We start from the raw sequence: 23,083 nt of genomic DNA on the forward strand, positions 1-23,083 counted from the left end.
TGAAACTTAGGTTCTAGCGCTGTAAGCTCCCAGACATCCCGCTGTACTATTGGAGGGGGGGTTATCACTTATTAAAAAAACACAACATGAAATGAGCAAAAAGAACAAGATGTGGGTGCTCAAGCCCACAACATCCAATATCTGTGTCACCCTTCAGTGTCAATTGTGGGAAGATGACCGCTCTTCAAAGAAATATAAAATGAAAGACTTGATGAATATAATTTATTTTCATCAGTTAGTTTCACGTGCAGAGACTGTCTGTCGTCACCTTTTTACATTTGATAAACGTTTAAAGTTAGTTGTTTGTCAACTTTCAGATCGAATGTTGAAATGCAATTTTTAAATTATCATTGCATTTGTAGTTACGAGCATATCTACAAACGTCTACAAAATTTTAGTAAACTTTTTTTTCAGGCTCTAAGTTAGCGGACTTACAACGCTAAAATCGGGAGTTCGGATCCTCTGTCGTGGACAGAGCACAAATAGCTCACTGTGTAGCTCTGAGGTGAAAACAACAAACATATTTTATGTTAAAATACCGTACGTCTCAATTTATTAAACGTTCTGCAATCTAAATAAAAACTGTGGTTCTCTGTTAGAAAAACAGGACAATTGTATTAAATATTTACTAGGTTTTTGGACACCTTAATAAACTATAAGAACTTGTGAAAGTAAAGAAAAATGTAAAAACCTAAATATCCCGCAATATCCCGCACTAGACGAGATTTTTCGTCCAATATCAAAACCCATCAGTCCGGCTGAGATTCGATCGAGAATGTATTGGTCGACACAATGTTTATATCAATAGTTGCTTTACCAACAACTGCTTCGGTTCGAATTAAATTAATTTGCTGAACTATAATTTTATCACTTTTTATGTAATTCATTAAACATCAGAATTAGATATTTATGGTATTTAAGATCAGCTTATTTAATTCCAAAAGTTTTTATTACTAACAATGACTTATTATTTTTACCTTGAATTAACTTCTCTTTATTCAGAAGAATTTGCTAACCAGAAAGCTATTTGTTTGAATCCTGAACTTTGCCAACGGATGACAACTTCAACAGTCAATATAAGAACAGTGCAAAATTTAGATAAATTCAAAAACATATGTACAAAAAATAATAACTAAATTAACACTCTGATAGGTTTCTGGAAAAATGATAAATTCAAGGATTTTTCTATTTTCTTTGCAGTTAATTTAACATTCTGAAAAATTCTGTGGAAGTTAACAGAACTGCAGACACCAGTACAAACAAGACAAACAAAACCAGTTCAGAGTCAAATTAACAGCACAAGAGAGCTTTCGGTTTGAGTTTATACAGGATTCTATTAATACTGCGTTTATCAGCTGTACATCCCAATAAAATGCGACATTTGTTATTGAGGAAAATGCAGAACACTAGCAGAGATTCCAACTATTTCAAATAACGGAGCGTAATGATTGTAGACATAGCCCGTACAGATATCGTACAACCACTAGATACAGTTTTGAATCATCCATGTCTGTGGATCCATCTGTGGCAAAACTGTAAACACTGTTAGTAAGTATGCTTGAAATCATTTTGTCATCTTCACAACCCAACATTTGTATAATGGCTGTAGTTTTGTTCCAGCACAGCCATATTTTTTCGCTATATCAGAGTCTGGGAACATTTTTCTGAATAGATGTCCTGCATGATCGGCTACAGCTAGGGGTAAATTATGAGCAATGACGAATTGCGTGAACATCACTTCTGCATTTATGGTTTCATATTCTGAATTTTTACTCATAAATGTCGTTATCTGCATCGTTTTTGTCTTCGCCTCAGCCTTTTTTTGGTGAGATGCCGATTTTGTATGTCTGGAACAATCGTTTATCCCGCCATGCACCACAGAAAAATCGATGTGACAAACTGTACAAAACGCATGACTGTCACTGACTTTTGATGTAATGACCGGATATTTTGCACTTTACTCTTTCCTCAGTTTTTGTCCTTTTAGATTTGCCAGAAACAAGACAATCTAGTGAACGAGGCCTCTTTTTTTCCAAACTTGTGAACGATCGCATTGGTGTTTCTATGCCACTAAGAAAACGAGAAATATCCATCTACGCGAGCACTGATTGGCTAATAAGCACTGATACAGTAAGTATGGAATCCCCCACGTACCCAGTATGAAGAAGCACCGCACTCAAACTATTGGTAAACGTCGGAGATACAAATATTTTTTATCATTTCAAGCACAAACATGATTATCGCAAGTAGCCATTTGGACTGTCTTTTATTTATTATCAAAATTTATTTGTATCTCACAAGAAATTTTCTTTTCACCTCTTTCAAGCCCTAGGGGAACAATTTATCACTTTATTGTATAGGCCTGTATAATATATAATAATTTGGGAGTTGCAACAAGTCGTAATATCTGTCTGTATGAGTGTATAGTCGTAATATATACACCAAAATCGTAATGGTTGGTATCTCTGCACTAGGTTAGGAACGTGAAAAATGAAAATATCTACACAACATAAATATCATTGAATAAAAAAAATGGTATGAAAATTATAAAGTCGAGTTTTGAGTATAAAAGATAAACTTCTAAAAATTACAATGATTTCATGTAAATCTTGCTTGTAGAATATGTCATGGATTCAACACACTGATGGGAAAATAGTATTTCACTACCAACAATACAATGTCAGGCATAGCCTTATGTTCAGCGTGCCGGGCTGTGAATCTGAGGATCCATTTGTCTCATCTTGCGGCAGCAAAATTTTGATGCACACTTTGAGCTGTAAGTGCATTTGAACAGTGTCTGTAAATTCTACTGTTCGATTAAAACATCCCTTGTGTCGACAGTGGGTCTTTGAATAGCTGTTTTATTTCTTGTTATAGCACATATCCTAGCACCAACATTCAAAACAAACTAGCACCATAAAAACATATCTACGATGCACCATAAAAATGGGACTATCATATTGTTGTACTTAGCATGTCAAAAGCTATGTACTACAGAGTTTATAAATTACTGAATCAACATTGGCAATCACAACAAAGTATAGTAATTTATTAAGCTAAACTCTATCTATAATGTTCAACATACTTTGGATCTACTTATGTATGTAGAACATTACAGAATGTAACAATATATCAACCATAACAGTAAATTAAGATTGTTACAGTTACCTCTGCACATCTGTTTTGTTTCTGTTGTTGGTTTTTTCACCTGACAATAAGCTGAACATAAAACATTTGGCATTTTCAACCTAAACAGCACAATATGCAATACTCAACGTACATGACCAGGTCTGAGACCACAATGTTCACCCCTAATTTAAAAATACTGATCAACAATCAACCACTATATTTGAAATACTGTGTTTAAGAATACATTATTAGAAATTAGTTACAATATGCAGTATTAATTTTGCTGATGCATAGATAAAAATCAAAATAGAAATTAAGCTAAATCCAGCCAAGCTCACTCTAGTCAGACTTGACTATGAAAGACAATCTATATTCTATAAGCATTGGTGAGGAAAGGAAAAAATGAAAGAGCTCCTTATCTTGAATACATTAACTATTCCAATTCAACTATTTAATTGAAAAATTTTGGGGATAATTCATGAACCTATAGTATTGTGACAAAAGTTTTAAATATTGACAAAAAATATTTACAGCATGAGAAAACAATACAATTAGCTAAAAAGTGTAACTGAGCTGGTTCAAACTGGATTTAAAACCTGAAAGTGAAATGTAATGAACCAAAAGCTGCAAAAATAAAATCTGGCAAATTAATGATATGGCAAAGAACAAAAAAAGTAGAAGAAATGTTTTTCTTACTTGAAGCTACCAGAAGGGCAGAAAACTCCATTATTTAAAACCCCTCACCCCAGTTTCAATACATAAGGTAAAAGTGATAATAGTATGCTGGTTTACACAGCTCCAAACCCCTTGTTGAGTGGAGTAGTTGAATGTCTGATGATACTGTGTGTTTTCTTATGGCAAAACCACATTGGGCTATCTGCTGAGCTCACGGAGGGGAATCAAACCCGATTTTAGCATTGTAAATCTGTAGATATACCGCTGTACTAGCGGAGACGTCTGATGATACAAAGTGATACAAATAATAAAACTACAGCACTGATTTATCTAGAAAAGGGTAGTGATCTCAAATATCTAAAGTGTTCAATAAAATATGCCCAAAAATGAGAGAAATAAAAACACACACAATGCAGTTAATTTTCTAACCAAATGAAAACAACCTTCTGTTCTTTGTATGAGTTCTGAATTATCACTGCAGATGTATTAAGAAGGTTAAGAAACAAAGTATGGATTTATACATTTAAGTAGTGAACCTTTTTCAAAAAACTGTTAACTTTATATTATTAATTAATGTAATGGGTGGAAAATTGTAACAAATCTTTAATTTGAAAAACTAATACTTTACATAAATTTCTGAATGACTTTAGCTTTAAATATCTCTAACCCTTTCAAGTTTTTTGGTTCATTAAAAATTTGTGTCTTGCAACAAAAATTTACTTTTAACACACAGACTGTGACATACTCAACAGTATTGTCAAGTTTAATAACAATCTACATTTCTCATTTCATAAAAATTTTGTAGGCTAAACAAGAAGCCATCTTGAAAAATATTTTAATGTATTTATGTAAAAATATGGTAAAAATAAAATTAAACGTGCTTTTCATTACCAAGAATGTGCAAAACCTCAAAGTTAATCATAGTAGTTATTTGTTTGTTTTGTTATTAAGCACAAAGCTATAAAAAGGGCTATCTGTGTCATGCCCACTACAGATTTCAAAACCTGGATTTTAGCAGTAAAAGTACAAAGACTTACCACTGGGGGACTAACAGTAGTCATTAAAAATGAAGAAGACCAAAAATATAATGATCCCTATATATCAATATTGTTTATAGCATTTCTTTTCGAAAACTAAATTAAGATTCATTTTTATAAAAGAAATAAAAAATTGCAGATTTGTCAAAGACTGAAGTTAAAGATGAATACAATCCTTATATTACTTGCTTGGTTAATACCTCCAGAAAGAATGCAAGCTGATTCTCCTCAGAAAAAAACCAGCATCACAACCTGATATTATATCCAGTTCATCTGTATATGATAGCCTTCCACCCATGAACTCTCAAACATCATCTAGCTTCTATTGATAATCATTTCATTTACCTTATATTAGAATGTTACAATCATAAATAATTTAAAAAAAGTAAAGAACAGTTACAAATATTACAAATTGTAATATAAAAAAATAATATATACAATTGTAACAACATAAACAGCCTTATTTGAAGAAATAACATTGACTTTTTATTTGTTAAACATGGGTCACCAATACGAACAGTTTACATTAAACACAACAAAGGTAATAAATCATATTTGACATTATGTTGTACAGACATAAAAGGCATGAAACATTCCTTGTACTACCAATGTACCAAATAACAACCTATTAAATTAATGACCAGTCAAAAGTTTTCATCATCCACATTGTTAGTGGTAAGACAGCTCCATGAATTTACACATCTTGATACTGAAATGTAACATATAATTTGCCTATATAAATCAATTTGATTGATTACTTAACTGCTGTTTAATGCCAGTTTGTTTATCCTACAGTGAATGTTGTATAAACTTGGTACTATATTAATGTAATGAAGTCAAATAATAAAAACACTTCAAAAATATGTTTACAATGTTTTAAAATCCATAGATTGTCTTGCCCTGCTGTTGGTTTTGTTTTTAGTGCATAGCTAAGCAATGAGCTATCTGCATTATATTTACTGTCTGGAATCAAACCAAGGATTTTAGTCTGGAAACTTAGTACCGATCATCTGGATGATTGCTTTAACCTATCAATAATCTTTCCAATTTGTAAAAAGACATTTTTTGCTATAAGTAATGTAATAATAAAAAGTTCAACACATAATAGATATGACTTGTTTGTTCATTTTGAACATTATACAAAGCTACATAAGGGCTATCTTAGCAAGCCATCCCTAATTTCGCAGTGTAAGACAAGATGGAAGGCAGCTAGTCATCGCCACCCACCACCAACCCTTGGTCTATCATATCATAATGCCTCTATGACTGAAAGGGTTAGCATGTTTGGTGTGATAAAAATGTAAACTTCATTAGATTTGTAGGAACTTAATAAGAGTGCCTTCTATTACCGTAGAAATTTGCATGTCACTGATTCTCAAATATAAAGACAGTCCATGTAATCATCATTTTATAATTTTTAAACTAAATTTCTGAAAAATACTCTGAGCTGATATTATTAATTTAAAATATATATTTCTTTCATGCAGAAAATGTGTGATTATATCTTACTTGTATATTAAAATTTGAATCTGTCACCTCCAAGGTAATTCCTATAACTGTGTTTTACAGTGGTAAGAAACTTAATATAATTGAGGCTTTATTAATCTGCCTTAAATTAGGTTCTTTAAAAATAAATATTTGCTGTTTCTATTGTTAAACTGAAGTTCCTGGTTTTGATCTAAATGCTGTTGGATTCTGTTTGTAGTAAGAGTGTTTGACTATTTTTACTCAGTTTATCTAGGTTTCTTTGTTTGTTTTGAATTTTGCACAAAGCTACATGAGACTACCTGTGCTAAAAGTCCCTAATTTAATGCAAGACTAGAGGAAAGACAGCTAGTCATCACCACTCACCACCAACTCTTTTACCAATGAATAGTAGAATTGACTATCACATTACATCATTACCCTGGCTGAAAGGGTGAGCATATTTAGCAAGACCCTCAGATTACAAGTTGAGTACCCTAACCACCTGGCCATATCTAGATTTAGAGAGCACATTTAAACATCATGACCACCATAGCTTTAAGTTAAATATTATATAACTTTAGAACTGGTATAAAATTTTTTTTAGGAACAGGAAAATGAGTTTTGTTGATAATTTCTCATACAATGTACTCCACGTTAGACTAGGAAGGACTTAAAAAACTTTGAAATAATACACTTTCATGCTCTGTAAATATAGAAGGGGTGATGTATTTCAAAGGTGAACAGAACTAGAAATTGCAAACAATATAGAATGAACAGTACTGTTTTAATAGATTTGTCACCCATTTCACCAGAGTAAATTTTGTGTCCATCTTAACCTTGTTTGATGTATCATCTCAAACCCATATTTATTATTTATCAAACTGAATGAACTATTAATTCTTTATCAAGATCTTCTGTATGCACTTTATATTTAGTTATATACATGTGGATTTAAATTGTATGAAATATTTTAGTTTAGACTCAGTGAAACGTAGCAAAAACTAAGAAAAAATTTTCAGATAAATGATCATCTGAAGTGAGGTGCATGAAAGGAGAATATAAAGGATTAAGAATAACCACTTGTTTGTATGAAGTTACAATGAAGAGTATTTTCATAATCCGAATAAACCCAAAAATAAATTTATTACAGAATTAAATGGCAGGTGTAAAAGACAAAAAAGAACAAATTAGGTAGAATGAACAAGGAGATATAATAATATGAGGAAAAAATACAAATAATAACTTTGTTCAATCTCTTAAAAACAATTTCTCTTTCAAATGAAAATGAGTTATATAATAGTCATCCTTACATCTCAATTTGGTTTGTTTTGATTTTTGCACAAAGCTACAAGAGGACTATCTGTAATAGCCATATATAATTTAGCTAATTTGGCTTGTATGTAATGTTCCCTACAATGTACTTCCAAAACTCAACGTTAAATATTGTCTTTTCTTTCCATAATATTGAAAACACACAACTCTGTATGTTAGTGAGTGTTCATAAAAAAAAGATTTAAAATCAAATTATAAAGCATCACAAAACTAAAATTAAGACTACATTAGTGGTTAATTATTTTTTTGCAGCACTTAACTTTTTCTTAAAATATTAGTATTGACTAGACTGGAAAATAAAATGAAACAAATAACTTTGTGATTACCAAATACTGTTTCATTCTGAATTATCTATTGGTTATTATACTTTGTTTGAACAAGTATGAAATTATGATGTACTCTGTAATATTTCATAATGTTAAGGTCATACAAGAACATAAAAGGCTACTTGAATCCACTGAGGTCATTCGTCATCTACTGAAATGTAAAATGAAAAACTTTAGCCCTTACACTCACAGACCTGTCCAACAGAATTACAAAAATAAATTATGTGGTATATGTGTTTCATATTTCATGAATACTAGTATTCACTGTTCTCACTATGTCATAATGTATAGACTTAACCCATGATCAACTATGTATGGGTTTTTCCCGAGTTAGAATAAATATAACTTGGGAGATTAGTCACATTTTATAAATGTGATGTTTAAGGTTCTGTGCTGCAGTAAAGACTACTTTCATCATAGGTTCTACTCATTCTGAATGCATTATTTACACAATTACTACCTGCTTGTTTTGTTTTTGTGCAAAGCTACATGAGGGCTATCTGTAGTAGCCGTCCCTAATTTAGCAGTGTAAGACTAGAGGAAAGGCAACTATTTGTCACCATCCACTGCCAACTTTTGGGCTACTCTTTTACCAACGAATAGTAGGATTGACCATTACATTATAACACCGACACAACTGAAAGAGTAAGCATGTTTGGTGTGATGGGATTTGAACCCACAACCGTCAGATTACAAGATGATTGCCTTAACCATCTGACCATCCCAGGCCCCCCCAGTGTCTCAGCAGAAGTAAATTAGTCAGTGATGTAGAGAAAACCCACTTGTAGAGAAAAATATATATGTAAAAATGGCTTGTTTGGGTTGAAAAAATTTTTTACGTACAGGATCGAACAATGTTTCGACCTTCTTTGGTCATCGTCAGGTTCACAAAGAAAGAAAGAGGTAACTGACCAGAAGGGTGACCAAATGTTTGAAAGGGGTTGTGTAACTGAGTGTAGGAATGTAGAGGGCATGCTTAGATATTTGAATATATAATTCACACCCTCTACATTCTGACACTCAGTTACACAACCCATTTCAAACATGTGGTCAGCTTCTGGTCAGTTACCTCTTTCTTTCTTTGTGAAACTGATGGTGACCGAAGAAGGTTGAAACGTTGTTCGCTCCTCTATGTAAAAAAATTTTCTCAACCCAAATGAGCCGTTTATACATATATAGAAGCAAATTAGTGTCTATGTAAAAGATACCTTTTAAAGCCAGCAAGCCTATGTAAAAATCCTCAAGTATTAAGTTAAATCAAATACCAAAAATAATTGAAGTTACAAACAAAATTGAAAAGTATCATTCTAAACAATATAAAGTTTAAAACTTTTACCAGTGCTGCCACCTAGTACTTATTATAGGTAGCACAAATGCTTGCATTAATTGTTTTTTCTTTTCAGAAACTGGCATTACAGGTTATTCATTTTTTAACTCTGACCATCCTCTTCACATGATATTCTTTTAAATTGGTAACAGATTATTCCCATCATCATGAATCTCAGATCCTATTTAAACTTCACATTATGTTATATGTGTTGGTAGGTAGGTATTTCATCTTTATCGGTATATGGAAATGAAGGTTAAAATATGTAAAATTAAGATCTGCCAGAAAGACTGAAACATTAAGTTCAAACATGCTGTCAGTCACCTCAAGCTGGTTTAGGTCAAAATAAAATGAAAGTGTGAAAAATAAATCATGCTAAAACAGTATAGTCCAACAAAAACCTTAAGTTAAAAAGACCATTGGTTCTTAAAAATGTAAAAACATGAGTGAGGCATCCAATATTACCTGTGACACTGGCTAATGTCAAGGGCAAACCTACCTTAAAAATATGTGCAAAATGGTGTCGTCGGTTTGGTTTTAACAACGGCATGATAATAAAATATGTATGATTGTAACCTGAATGCCATACAGACAACACATTGGTGCATCAATACCCAATAAAAGAAAGTGGTGAGTTAAAAAACTGTGACCAATGAGTAGCCTAGCCAAAACAACTTCCTCCCTTTGACCTTTACAGAAACAAGATGGCCAAAGAGCTAAAGAAGGCTTGATTTGAAAAAGCTTATTATTTCGTTGCTCACTCCAGGTCAACTGCCAACTGGTGTATAGTCAGGGTTTGATAACTGGACCATAGTCCATGTATGGAACAGGGACAGTGGTGATACAGCCAGAGCAGATGGGCTTTGCCACTCTGTCAGCTAGGTCATTCCCATGAATACCAACATGACCTGGTATCTAAAAAACCTAGATAGAGATAGGTGAGAGTTTGTTTTTGGATATTGATAAGAATAAGATGGTAACTAACATGGAATGATGTCAGGGCCAATAGACAGCTGAGTGAATCAGTATAGATCGTACAGTTTGTATATTGCATAGTTTCAATATGATTCAGGGCAAGAGAAATGGTATACAATTTGGCAGTGAACACAGAAACTGAAGAGAAGATTCTGTGTGCTACTACTGAACTGTAACAAACCATGGTAGAACCTACAGAATCACCTGATTTTTGAACCATCTGTGTATATGGGAATGGACAGATTGTTTGAAAGATATTCAAGAAACAAAGAGTGATATTTCCAATTGAGAGTACCAGCCTTCCTTCGATGACTCAAAGAAAGGTCACAGTTGGGGGATAGTAATTAGCCATGGTGGAAGAGGCTGAACTGTTGATACTGCTATGCTATTCAAAGATATATCTAATTTTTCTGATTGTGCCTGAATACAAAGGCTAAAAGGAACAATGGCAGATTTTCTATTATAGAAAAGTGTGGCCCACTGAGGATGGAAAACACAACCCTAAGTTGTTGTGGTGAAGAGTGAAGTTTGAAAGCATACATAAGAGACAGTTGCAAACAGTGAATATACAGAGGGGGTTCATGGGACTCCACATACAAATTTTGGGCTGGAGAAGAACAAAAGGCCTCAGTGCAAAGCCAAAGTCCCTGATGGTGGATAGGATCCAGCATTTTCAATGCTGAGGTTCTGGCAGAACAATAAACAATAAACCCATATTCAAGTTTGGATTGGATAAGGGCATGATAAATTTTAAGCATGAAGTATGAATTCACTCCTCAAAAGGTGGAAGAGAGGACAGAGAGGATGTTCAGTGCTCTTATACATTTGACACGAAGTTGCTTGATATGGGAAATAAAGTTTAATTTACAGTCAAATATAAGAGCTAAGAACTTTGCCTTAGGGACGACAGGAAGTACATCATCATCAATACAAAGTTCTGGATCTGGATGAATACCTCATTGGTGGCAGAAATGTACACAAACAGTTTTAGGGAGAGAAAGTTGAAAACCATTTGCTGCAGTCCACTTAAGTTTGATTGATGGTAGTTTGTAGCTGCCACTCAATAAACCTCATATTTGATGACTGACACGAGATGTGAAAGTCATCAATGAAAAGACCATTTACAACTGTAGAGGATAGCTATTTACTGATGGCATTAATCTTTATAATAAACAGTGTGGGACTCAGAACATAGTTCTGAGGGACTCCAAGTTCCTGTGGGAAAAAATGGGAAAGTGTTGAGCCCACACAGACCTGGAATTGACAGTTCATTAAAAAATGCTTAATAAAAAAGTGGCAAATTGCCAAGCAAACTGTATGAGTGAAGGTCTCGCAAGATGCTGTATCTCCATGTTGTATCATGAGCTTTCTCTAAATAAAAAAAAAAAAGCAGCAAAATGTTGTTGCTTGAAAAAGGCCTCTCTGACTGATTTTTCAAGGTGAATTAAGTGGTCTATTGTGGAGCGTTGTCTTCAGAACCCACACTGAGTGGGTGAGAGAAGGTTGACTCAAGGAACCAAACAAGACGAGCATTAATAATCCTCTCTAAGATCATACTGAGACAACTCATTAAAGCAATGGGATGGTAATTCACAGGAATCTTTAGATCCTTCCCAGGTTTTAGAATAGGGAGCACAATAGTTTGGTGCCAAGCATCAGGAAAGACATTCTCCTGCTCTATCCAGTTAAAGACATCCTGGAGAATAGTAAGAGAGGCAGGAGAAAGGTGGCATAGCATCTCATAAAGTATACCATCAGGTCCAACTGATGTATTGCCAGACCAATGAAACGCAAGTTTGAGATCCATCAGTGTAAGAGGGTGATTGTAGTCATAGGGATGATCATTCGAAAGGAAAGAGGCAGATGTTCAATTTGTATTTTAAAAGCTGATGAGGATGAGTTCAAAAAGCTAAATACATGAGAGAAACATTCACTAAAAGTATTGGCAATGCTCTGAGCATCAGCAACATCATGGCCATTGCATATTAAGATCAAGAGGGGGGTAGAAGTATACCATCCACTCACCTTCCGGATCTTGTCCCATATAACTTTGAACTGGTAGTTGAAGAAATGCTGGAGGTATGTTTAATCCAAGATTCCTTCTGGCTTTAATGTCTAATTTGCCGAGCCTGTGCATGGGCTTGCTGTAATGCAATGCAGGTTGTAGGCATGGGACATCTACAAAATTTATTCCAAGCATGTTTCTGAGCATTGCGTGTTATAGAACAAGCAGAATTCCACCAAGGGCAGGGATGCCGTGGGAAAAACATCAAGGTTTCGGGGATGCACTGAGCAGCTGCTTGGACAATGCAGTTAGGTACTGCTTCTACACAATCATCTATCAATGATTTACATAAGATGGCAAGATCAAGTTCCAAGAGAGCAGTGAAAGAGGGCCAGTTGGCCTGGTCCAACTTCCACTAAGGCACACAGGTCAGGTGGCACTGACCATGGCCAATCTCTCTTAATATAATAAGAAAATGATCACTACCCTGTGGATTGATGTCAACCTCAAGTGAAAAGCAAAGGGGAGCAGGTAGAAAGATCTATAGCAGTAAATGACTGACTGGGTGCATGAAAATAAGTGTAAGAGACAGGTTGTGATTAAGGAGTATATGCTTTTTAGCACAACCCCTCACATCAATACTAGAACCACCCCAGAGGGGATTATGCCCATTAAGATCCCCCAAAATTAAAATGGGGATTGGCAGTTGCTCAATGAGGGCATCAAGGTCTGAGGGATGATAATTTTTTCCAGGGGTAAGGTACAGAGAGCATACAGTGATGCTACGAGCCAAGGAGATATGGATGGCTACAGTCTCCAAGAGTGTATTCAATGACAAGGACCAGGTGGGCACATGTTGATCAACCAGTAGTGCTACTCCCCATGTCCTTGTCCTACACGACCTGTCCTTTTGGTATAAGGAGTACTGTCAAATTGTGACTATATTAGTAAGTTTTAAAAATGTTTCCTGTAAAAAAGACATTTGAAATGAAAAAAGTCAATCAAATTCTTGATGTCAATTCACATTGGATTGAAAACTTTGACAGTTCCACTGGATTAGTGTGGCCATTTTTTTTATTTTGGAGGAGAATATGACATGGAGACCTCGTCCTTGCAACCACGCTTTTTTCTTTACTGGATGTGGGTCGATCACTCTCTAGTGATCCTGCTCTGGAACGAGTAGGCAGGTCGGAGTTTGTAGACAAATGTTCCAGTGATTGAGGATGTGAACGAATGGGTTTTTTAATTCAAGAGAGGTAGACCCTATGGAAATACCTGGGCTTGAATAAGAAGTTGGGCAATGACTGGAAGATGTGGTAGGGACAGAGATAGAAGTAGATACTCATTCGTTAACCTTGTTGATTTTGGAGGGCATTAAATTAAGATGCACTGTTAAGGATTCTGTAAGAGGCACAGAAATATCTGTGTGGACTCCTACTGTAGTAGTGGAATGGATTACAGCAGCATAAGTCTGAGATAGAATTGGTAATAGTAATTTCCAAGCTTTTGAGTAAGTAATATTATGAACTGTTTTGAGATGTACTTCTTTCTCATCCACCCATTTAGGGTAAGAAGTAAAATAGGAAGGATGTGGATCATTACAGTTAACACAATGTGGTTCTAGTTAGCATTCAAAAACATCATGGTCTTTACCAGCACAACAGGCACATGTCAAGGAACCATGGCAAGATATTTTTGAGTGACCAAATCGTTGACAATGAAAACATCTAACAGGGTTAGGAATATCAGACTGTACCTTACAATTCTGATATCCTGCTTTGATGTTGTTAGGAGGACGTAATGTTGTAAGTGTTAATATTAGAACATCTGTCAGCTCCATAATCACATCTCTACGAGTAGAAATTTGACAGATAGCTGTAACACCTTGGCTAATGAAACCTGCAAGGATCTCTAACTCTGGAATGGTCTTCAAATCCCTCTCAACTGTAACTCCTCTGGAAGAATTCAATGTAGAAGTAGAATGAGGAGTAACCTAATGAGTATATCCCCAATGGCTTTTGACTTCAAGAGGAGTTTGGAATGTTGTGATGAAGCTGTTTCCACTAAATTGTTTCCAGACCATAATTTTTTTACCGATTTAGGTGAGCCAGCAAGCCCTTCTGAATGAAAAATGGAGACATCTGCTCTAAGAATTTTTCAGTTAAGGAATGTATAATTAAAAATTGCAGGACAGATTCAAGTTGTGAGTTTAACCGTACAGTCATCAATATGCAGTCATTTGCCAGTAGTCAGATTTTTCACTATGCCGTCATGCTTGTTTATTTTTTTTATTTAAGGGGTATTCATAATAAAAAGAAGAATATTTTGTTCCCACTGAACCTGCCCACTATGGAGCCCTACGAGGGGACGCACTACAATGTCATATAAGGTCACGGTTTTGTGAGCACTATACCCGAACACCAGTATCAGACATAATCAGATACAATGTCCACAACACCTGTTGAGAACATCCAACACTGGCACTCAGTTGACTCTGACCCAAATGGACTAGCCAATTGATCTTAGGAGGGCCACCCAAAGCCCACCCATCTACAGGAATTCAAGACCAAAGTGGTGTATTGGAGTTGGACCCCTCAACCATCAGGATCCTCTCCTCCCCTTCAGGGGTCACCATGCATGGCAAACATGCAGGTGGATGTTCAGATCCCAGAGGAAGTAAACTGAAAGTACAGAACCTTCTCTGGGAGGTCCCATCACCATGTACAAGAACACAGATGGAGGGGTTTAAATGTGTTGCCAAAATTAAAAAAAACAAACACAACAGCATAGACTGAAATCATTCATAATTGTATGAAAAAATAAACTACTGTCATTTATCAATATTTGTCAACAAGAAATAGAAAATTGTTTACATATGAATTGATAAATTAAAGAGAAGGAAGTTTAAGAAAAATAACCACTATTAACTCTTGTGAGATGAAACAGTGGGATTTGTTTGTAATTTTAAAATGCATCCATGGCTCTAAAGTATAGAGAACAATTTTTGTGTGTGGCAACAGTATACAAACCATAAACACCCAAATTTAACATCTGATACATTTAACCACTAAATCAATCAAAGCTCAAATTTGCTTTGTAACAAATTTCTGCAAAGAATGGCAAGAACATTCTAAGACAACTTCTCTTGACAACTCTTTACACTGTATTTGGCCATTGGCTTCCAAGAGTGTGTTTAAAAAACCTAAAGCTCACTTAAGCTGTACTCAGAAACGTAGATGATGTACAGTAAAAAGAAGATTGAAACACCCATTTACTTTGAGAAAAGATCTGGTTAGACAGCCTGTTACTCTTCAAACCAATTAGCTGTTAAAGCTTTCTACTTCTACTGAGAACATTAAGGTTCACCTTTTCAAATGTAGTTTCTATTGGTTCCACCTCATTTAACAAACTCTGAAAAAATCTACATATCTTTTCAAATTAAACTATGGCAGTATTACACTATCAAAGGTTCATAAGTATGCTAGAAACCAAATATTCAAGTACCAAGTATGTTGTCCAGAATGTTATGGCCCATATCTCTTGTGACACACTACAATATTAGCACATGTAAACTTTTGAAAGTGTGATTAACATTCTGTATAAACATTGTAGGTTCTAACTTTCTGTATCTTAAACAGTATTCTTCTCAAAAATCAAAATTAAATTTTCAGTATTTCACAAATCTAGCTGGTTTTTTTTTGCCAAATGCTGGCAGCCATTTCTTTATCTATGTATCCAATACTAAATCAATGAATAAATGTTAAATAAGAATAGGCTATCACATAAATTTTAGTTATAAGAAAATATTTTCCTTTGCAGATAATTTTTACAGTATACCTTTCTCTATAACCTGTTAACATTTTAGAATGAGAGTTTACATTTAAAAGCACATTTACACATATTACTGAACAAAAGAATGAAAACGAACTGAAAAATTTGCATACTTTATTAAGAATATTTGTATAAGATGTATAAAGAGAAAGTATAGAAAAAATATTTCAAACTATAAATATACTTAGTTCTAATGCCTAAGTTTAACTTCCCGATTTCACTGTTTGATCATTAAAGTAACAGCACCACCTGGATGTTATAATCCTTAATTTTTCACTCATTGTACCTGTAAATAATTGCTTTTACCTGGATGGGATCCACTTCTATGAATTCTGAGCCTCCCTTTCTTTATTTTTTAATTTTCATTTATTTTACATTTTTTAAATGAAATTTCTTTAACATCTCAGGGATTGGTCTGTTTGTCTTTACATTCATGAACCAGTGTAATAAGATTTATATCTTTAAAGTTTTTTTATTAATAATAACCAAATAATCCATCACACCTCTAACTCACTTGCACAGAAAATTCATGATAATTTTGATGTTCTTTTAACAGGTTGTGACCTCTTGGCCTCATTTGACATAACAAAATGAATCTGAGTTCGATCCTGCCGCTTGCTGTTCAAATCTCTTGCACTATTTATATCCTTTGAAAGTTCAGCTACTTGCCGCATCACCGGAATAGGGTACCTAGGAAAAAAAACAATATTCAGTGTTATCACATTTACTCGCACCTAAGTAAAGTTAGATTCAGATAACATTATTTAGTTTGATATGGATTATTTTTACAGAAATAACTTCACTTTTTTTCTTTGAACACAAATTACAGTAAAAATAGTTCATTTATCATCAATAACAAAAACAAGTTTTTCTGTTTTGAACTGAAAGATATTTTCTCAAACTTTGTAGCACAAGCATACCTTGTTCATTACACATTAAAAACTTCTTTCTACAAAAATTTATTACAAAGAAATAAAAATGAGAAAAAAACTGCGTAACAGAAATCACCTGAAGTATATTACAAGATGTAATACTATAATGAACAGAGGTCTTGTATATGATATCATAAACCTTCCTGTTTTTTTCAACACCACCATACTAATACAAGATGTGCTAAAAACATGTAGGTCCATAAAGTCTTGATAAAAGTGAAATAAAAACCCTTACAACCTGAGCACTTGGGTTATAAGGGTTTCTATTTCAGTTTTATATTAATACAGGATTCAGTAAAGATTTACATACTACCAATGACAAACATGTCTTTTGGCTAAAGATAACAATACAAAACTTTATGGCTATTCAGTTTCTCAATAGATATTTGTTTAAGTATATTACTGAGATAACTAAAAGCATTACTACACAACATATTAGAATACAAATTTGTCCTTTTTCACCAAAAATTAAAATAAGCACTTGATGTTTAATATGATGAAATATATTATAGAAACATGTGACTGTGACAGAAAAAGACCCCTATAAATACATATGCTTAAAAATTTGTCATTTGTCATAATGTCTTTGGAGAAAGACAACACAATGTAGTTGTTATGAAGAATCAGTGATTACATAAAACACATTCTTAAAAAGCGAGAACAGGCTTGACAAATACAAAATGAATGAATCCAGATCTCATGCCCAAAGCTTTGTTTCTGTGGGACCAATTGTCACTTACATTATTATCAGCAAGTTTCATTTTCTAAAAGAAAAATTTTAATTGGTTAAATTATTCTTCAAAGTGTTCATTTTAAGTTTTAATCATTCTGACTTTATCTGTGCATAAAACATATTAGAGAAGCATGACTTATGGTTGACAAGGAAAAAAAACACCAAAGAACATTATTTATACATATTTAATTAATATGTTTAACAATTCTGATGGTAAGAAGGTATGTACATCACAAAACATGGCCAAAATGTTATAGCATACATGTATCGTTAAATATGGACAATTAACTCATCTTATTGATTACCTGTAGGCATTGACTGAATTAATTAGTTAAGTAATCAGTCAAACTTATGATTAAATTCTTTAATGTATAAAAATAATTAAATGAAATTAGTGCTTAAGATTTTTGCTGTTTTCAATTACTCTGAATCTTGTGAATAATTAATTAGTTGAATGTAATCCATTAATGTGCCAAATAAATTAAACAGCAAATTTCACAAATTGCTTAGTTCTATATCATACTGTAGAAGTTATAACAAAAAAATAATGACAAAGTATAAAATATTATTTTTCTTTTAATTTTATAAAACAAAGCAAATGATTCATGCCTTTTTTTTTTTTTTTTTTAAGAATAATTACATTTTGGGAACTAAAGTTATCCCCCACTACAAGGCATTTAAAACATGATGGAACCTGAGGTGGTATGACCTATCACAGAACTTGTCACAACAAAATGTTTAGAGAGAACAAGGGAAGTGGTAATTCACCTTACCTGTCCCATTCTCCAAGCCAAACTAAGCCTATTAAATAAAAATTAAAAAAAGAAAAAGCTAGCTCTTATCATTCATATATCTATCAAGCTTTATTTTATACCTCACTCAAATTAACTGGCCTCACAACATCTGAAAGCAACCCATTCTATAGGCCAACCACCCTATTTGAAAACAATTGTCTTAGCTAATGAGGGCTTTAATCTTGCCTAAATCTATGTGGCTGCTAGTTCTAGAATTCTTACTGCTAAGTATCAAAAATGTTGATGCACCAATATTATCAATTCATTTTACAATGTTAAACTCTTCAATCAGAAAATAATTTAAAAGATCTCATGTGACAACCCCTCCATTACAGGTACCATTTTAGTAACCATCCTCAGAACCCTTTCCAACAATTTAATGTCTTTCCTAAGGTAAGGAGCTCAAGACTGAAAACAATACTCCAAATGTGGCTTAATAAGCAATTTATACAGAAATTTTAACCTTTTTAAAACTTGTATTCAATATTTCTGTAGATAGATCCAAAAATCCTATTTACCATACCAATAACATCATACTGCTTGGATGGTTTAAGAGACTGATCATCCACTACATAAAGATCATTTTTTTTCATGACCCCACAACTACATACTAGATACGTTAATTATAACTTACCTGCAGCCTAAAAGCTCAACATTTACAAATACTTGAGCTAAACACAGAAGTCGGTTCAAAGGTAGCTTGTTAGAATGAGTTAACAAAAAGTCTCTTCTCATAACCCAATGTTCATCACTCTCCCACGGTTGGCGAAACATCTCCACGTCAAAGTTACTACAGTCAGTCATTATCTGAGAGACATTAAAGAAAAAATTAAATGCCTTCTTTGAATTCTTGATTTAACCACCATCTATGGGGCACATATTTTACTTCATACTGACCAACTTTATGGCTTCAGTTGTTTGTGGTGTAAATAACAATAAAAAATATTTGTTGAAGTCACTTATTTTCTGTATAAAAGTACATAAAGGACACAAGCAGTGATTAATAAGTGCAATACTAATTATATTTTTTGTTACACAGTCAGTAACAGTGTAACCACCAGTTACAGACCTGCCACCAATTTGGTGCATATGAATCCAGTCAGTAACACTAGGGTTAATACTTTAAATTATCAGATAAAATGAGCATATTCTTTGTTAAATACATTCTAAACATAATTTGAATTATAAAAATCTGCAAATGAAATAAAATATTTCAGCCATATTACATCTGCCAACAAAGCTGGTATATAACATAGCAGTGGTCTAAGCAATATATCAGTTTAATAACTTTTAAGGTGTGAACCAGATTAAGCAAGTGAATTGTATTATTATAATATTCTAAGTCATTTACAAAAACAGTTAAGGTAAGGATTTAATAACATAAAGTTTTATTTTTTAACTGTGATTATTTTTGTTTGAATTAATGTGTACAGATTTTTGTGAAACAAGCATGGTTTAATTTTTGTGTATTGAAAAACAAATCCACTTTACAACCTAACAAGCAGCTTTATTTTATACTTAAGATTCAATCAGAAAAAAACAAGAACAAAGTAACATATGCAAGCAATATTTTTCTCACTACAGAATTAAGACTTAACTGGCATTTTAATTTCAAGAGCATGTTTATCCTTTAAACATGAGTAACGTATGCAATTCTCCAGCTATCAGGCATTTGTTGCCTACTTATAAAAAATGACATAAAACCTCACATATCTAATCTCAGAAATACTTTAAAACCCTGGAAAAACTGTCTTTATGCTTATTTCCAATATCTCAGTTCCTTTTAACTACTATAAGATTAGTAATTACACAATTATGATCAAACGTATTAAGATCACCTCTCTTTAAAAACAAAACATATGAAAGTTCAACCTCTCAGTATCCTTCAACAAACACCTTGCTATCAGTACTTTACAAGGGATCTCTCCCACTCAATATCATGAGAAAAAGAATCTTAACATCATGGTATGTTACTCAAGCTATCAAAAGCAGTGCTCTGTTGCCAGTGGTAAGTATAACTTTAGAAAATTTATTAGGAAGATGCAAGTTCAGGCATGAAAGTGTTAACTAGAAAGAAAAGGTTAAGATCTTTTAACTTACTTTACATAAAAAATGAAAGGTGAGACATGATCTTTCCAAAGTTCATAGGATTATCTGGAAGGTCAGTAGGATAAAGTAGATGATTTCTTTGTTTTGTTAAAATCTCAAGATGAGAAAACCAAACCAAAGACTTGGAAAAGACAACCCTTGCTATATTTAAAATACCTTTATTTTTTTAACAGTAACAGAATGATGCTTACATTGAAAGCAGCAGGGGTCATTACTTCACAGGACTTTAAAATGAAAGAAATGGGTGATTTACTGGTAGTGATAACAGATCAGTGCATTTGAATTTTTACTCTTTCTCAATCACGTGTGTACAAAGATAGCCTTGAACTCTGTGGAATCAAACTGTTACTGATATTTACAATTTTTTTTTTTTTTTAGCACAGCTTGACTATAGATTCGAATAACGACCGTATTTAGTTGTAATTTGTAATCAACGTGTTTATAGCTAATACTAATAATATAAAAGGAGTAAAAATAAATTGTAAAATCCTATTTCTGGAACTAACAATGATCATTGTGGTTTTGTCATGTCTATTTACAAATTAAAATTCAAACCAGAAGTTTTAGCCCTAACACTAATAGCACTAGTAAGCAAGGCTATTAGTAGTAGTACTACTAGATTTAACTTCATTTTATCTCTAACTTACGAAATGTATTAATTAATTAGCATATAGTTAAGACGTCAGCGTACTATTATTACATTACTCTTTCAAACTATTGTTAATAAAGAAACTTTCGCTTAAACTTAAATTCAACTGTTCTTACATTTAATTAAAAAATAAATATGAAAAAAAAACAACAAAAATTATCCAAAAAAGTAATAAATCACTGACTGAACGCTAGTACATTCAACAACAGGGATACCAAACACTTGTTTCAAAATCCCCCTACCGGTCAATTAAAAATCATCCATTTTAAGCTGTTTTCGGCATTTTTCCCAAATTAACATTCACACAATGTATTGATAAAGAATAATAATAATAATAATAATAATAACATCATCATCATTTTCTTACAGATTAATATTGGGCGTATTTTAAGAATATAAAATATGTATGAATAAATACAATTATCAATTTAAAGTTATTATATAGATATTACGGTAACTCTGCAAAATTAGGATTTCACGAGTAGAACTTTTACGCAGTTACATTCCTAATGGTAATATCGACATTATACTAGTTACTGTTAAACCTTTACAGCGTTTGCGGTGTTATCTAAAAGCTCCTCTAGTCTCTTTCTCTACATTCCAAGCAGTATTAAACGCTTTTTCTGTTAACAAGTCTTTTATGCTATCTTCACGGCTGTATACCTGCTTCAAAATGAAATAGTAGATAAATATAAATATCACATTAATATTAAACACATTAGAAGTAATTCAGTATATAAAATGTAACTTTCTGATGAAAAACAGTAAGAAAAATCGAGTTTTTCTTCTTTTTTTCATATTTTTCAATAGCGCCTTTAATTGTATGTCAGAGATTGTATGAACAGACGAGAAAATTAGCATACTGTTACTAGAAACAACATAAAAACAAAAGTTACCATTTTAATGGAAAATGACTTCATTGGAAACATTGATAAGATTCTGGGCACAGATAACCAAACAGAAATTCAACGACGAAAACCTTTTTTTTTTAACATACAAAAAGTATTGCACAAAAAAATTTCAGAAAATTTCCCAAATAAAATATCACACAAATACTGAACAAATTATTATTATTTTCTTAAGAAATACTAGTTATTATTTAGAAACTATGTACTAACTTTCTTGCAAGCATTTTAAGCAAAATAGCAAACAGATGGGACAACAAATTGTTACCAATACGATACTGGTGAGGGTAATATACTTCTAATATTGTATTTCTGGTAAAAACTGAAGTCCACGTAATTACCTACTGCATTATTTACTATTAGAAAGCAAATCAAATGAAAAAAAAAAAACATTTCTAAGAATTTAACTGCGGACAATATAAATTTTCCTCATTTTGTTTTAATCAACCAATTTAAATTATATTTCTCTAATGATTTAACACCCCTCAAATATAGCTACCCTGTATAGTAACTAATTGGAAGTAAATTTCTTGTTCTCGATTCAAAATTAGAAATTAAAAACAGAAAATATATTGCAACGGGTAGGATGCAGTCAGAGGGTACATGCTATAACCTTTGTAATTTATATTCAAAAATTAATAACATCCAAAATTAAAGAAAAAGTTTGATAATTACCTTGAAGTTATTATGAGGTTATAGGGATTACACAAATGAAATCTGTCATTTTTCAGATGAAGAAAAATATTTTCAAAATTCAAATTATTATTTTGTATGTTGGATAGCCAGCATTCCGATAGAAAAAATAATAATACTATATTTAAAAAACTATATTTTTTGTATGAAAGCCTTGTCTAGTT

General features: G+C 32.8%; 1 protein-coding gene across 9 annotated transcripts; it reads right to left on the bottom strand.

The window, feature by feature from the left end:
* Positions 1-5,302: 5,302 nt before the first annotated feature.
* On the bottom strand, positions 5,303-22,369 carry LOC143255372 (partner of xrn-2 protein 1-like). 9 transcript variants are annotated; one of them, XM_076510924.1, is made up of 4 exons: positions 22,218-22,369; positions 19,198-19,370; positions 16,608-16,794; positions 5,303-5,550 (listed from the first exon to the last, which is right to left on the bottom strand). In XM_076510924.1, the coding sequence occupies exons 1-3, from the start codon at positions 22,248-22,250 to the stop codon at positions 16,632-16,634; spliced, it is 369 nt and encodes a 122-aa protein (XP_076367039.1). In that variant the 5' UTR covers positions 22,251-22,369; the 3' UTR covers positions 5,303-5,550; positions 16,608-16,631. The 9 variants fall into 9 exon arrangements, with proteins under 9 accessions (XP_076367039.1, XP_076367036.1, XP_076367038.1 ...); XM_076510921.1 differs by having other exon boundaries at positions 5,303-8,117; XM_076510923.1 differs by lacking the exon at positions 5,303-5,550 and adding an exon at positions 7,433-8,114.
* Positions 22,370-23,083: the final 714 nt, after the last annotated feature.

Source organism: Tachypleus tridentatus, chromosome 7, assembly GCF_004210375.1.
Source record: "Tachypleus tridentatus isolate NWPU-2018 chromosome 7, ASM421037v1, whole genome shotgun sequence".
Classification (NCBI taxonomy): domain Eukaryota; kingdom Metazoa; phylum Arthropoda; class Merostomata; order Xiphosura; family Limulidae; genus Tachypleus; species Tachypleus tridentatus.

Excerpts from the sequence above, each read along its gene's own strand:
- LOC143255372 (XM_076510924.1), bottom strand. The coding sequence starts at position 22,250 with ATGTTTCCAATGAAGTCATTTTCCATTAAAATG. Across the intron at positions 19,371-22,217 it reads AGTCATTTTCCATTAAAATG|ATAATGACTGACTGTAGTAA; the intron begins GTAACTTTTGTT and ends AATGTCTCTCAG. Across the intron at positions 16,795-19,197 it reads GTTGAGCTTTTAGGCTGCAG|GTACCCTATTCCGGTGATGC; the intron begins GTAAGTTATAAT and ends TTTTTTTCCTAG.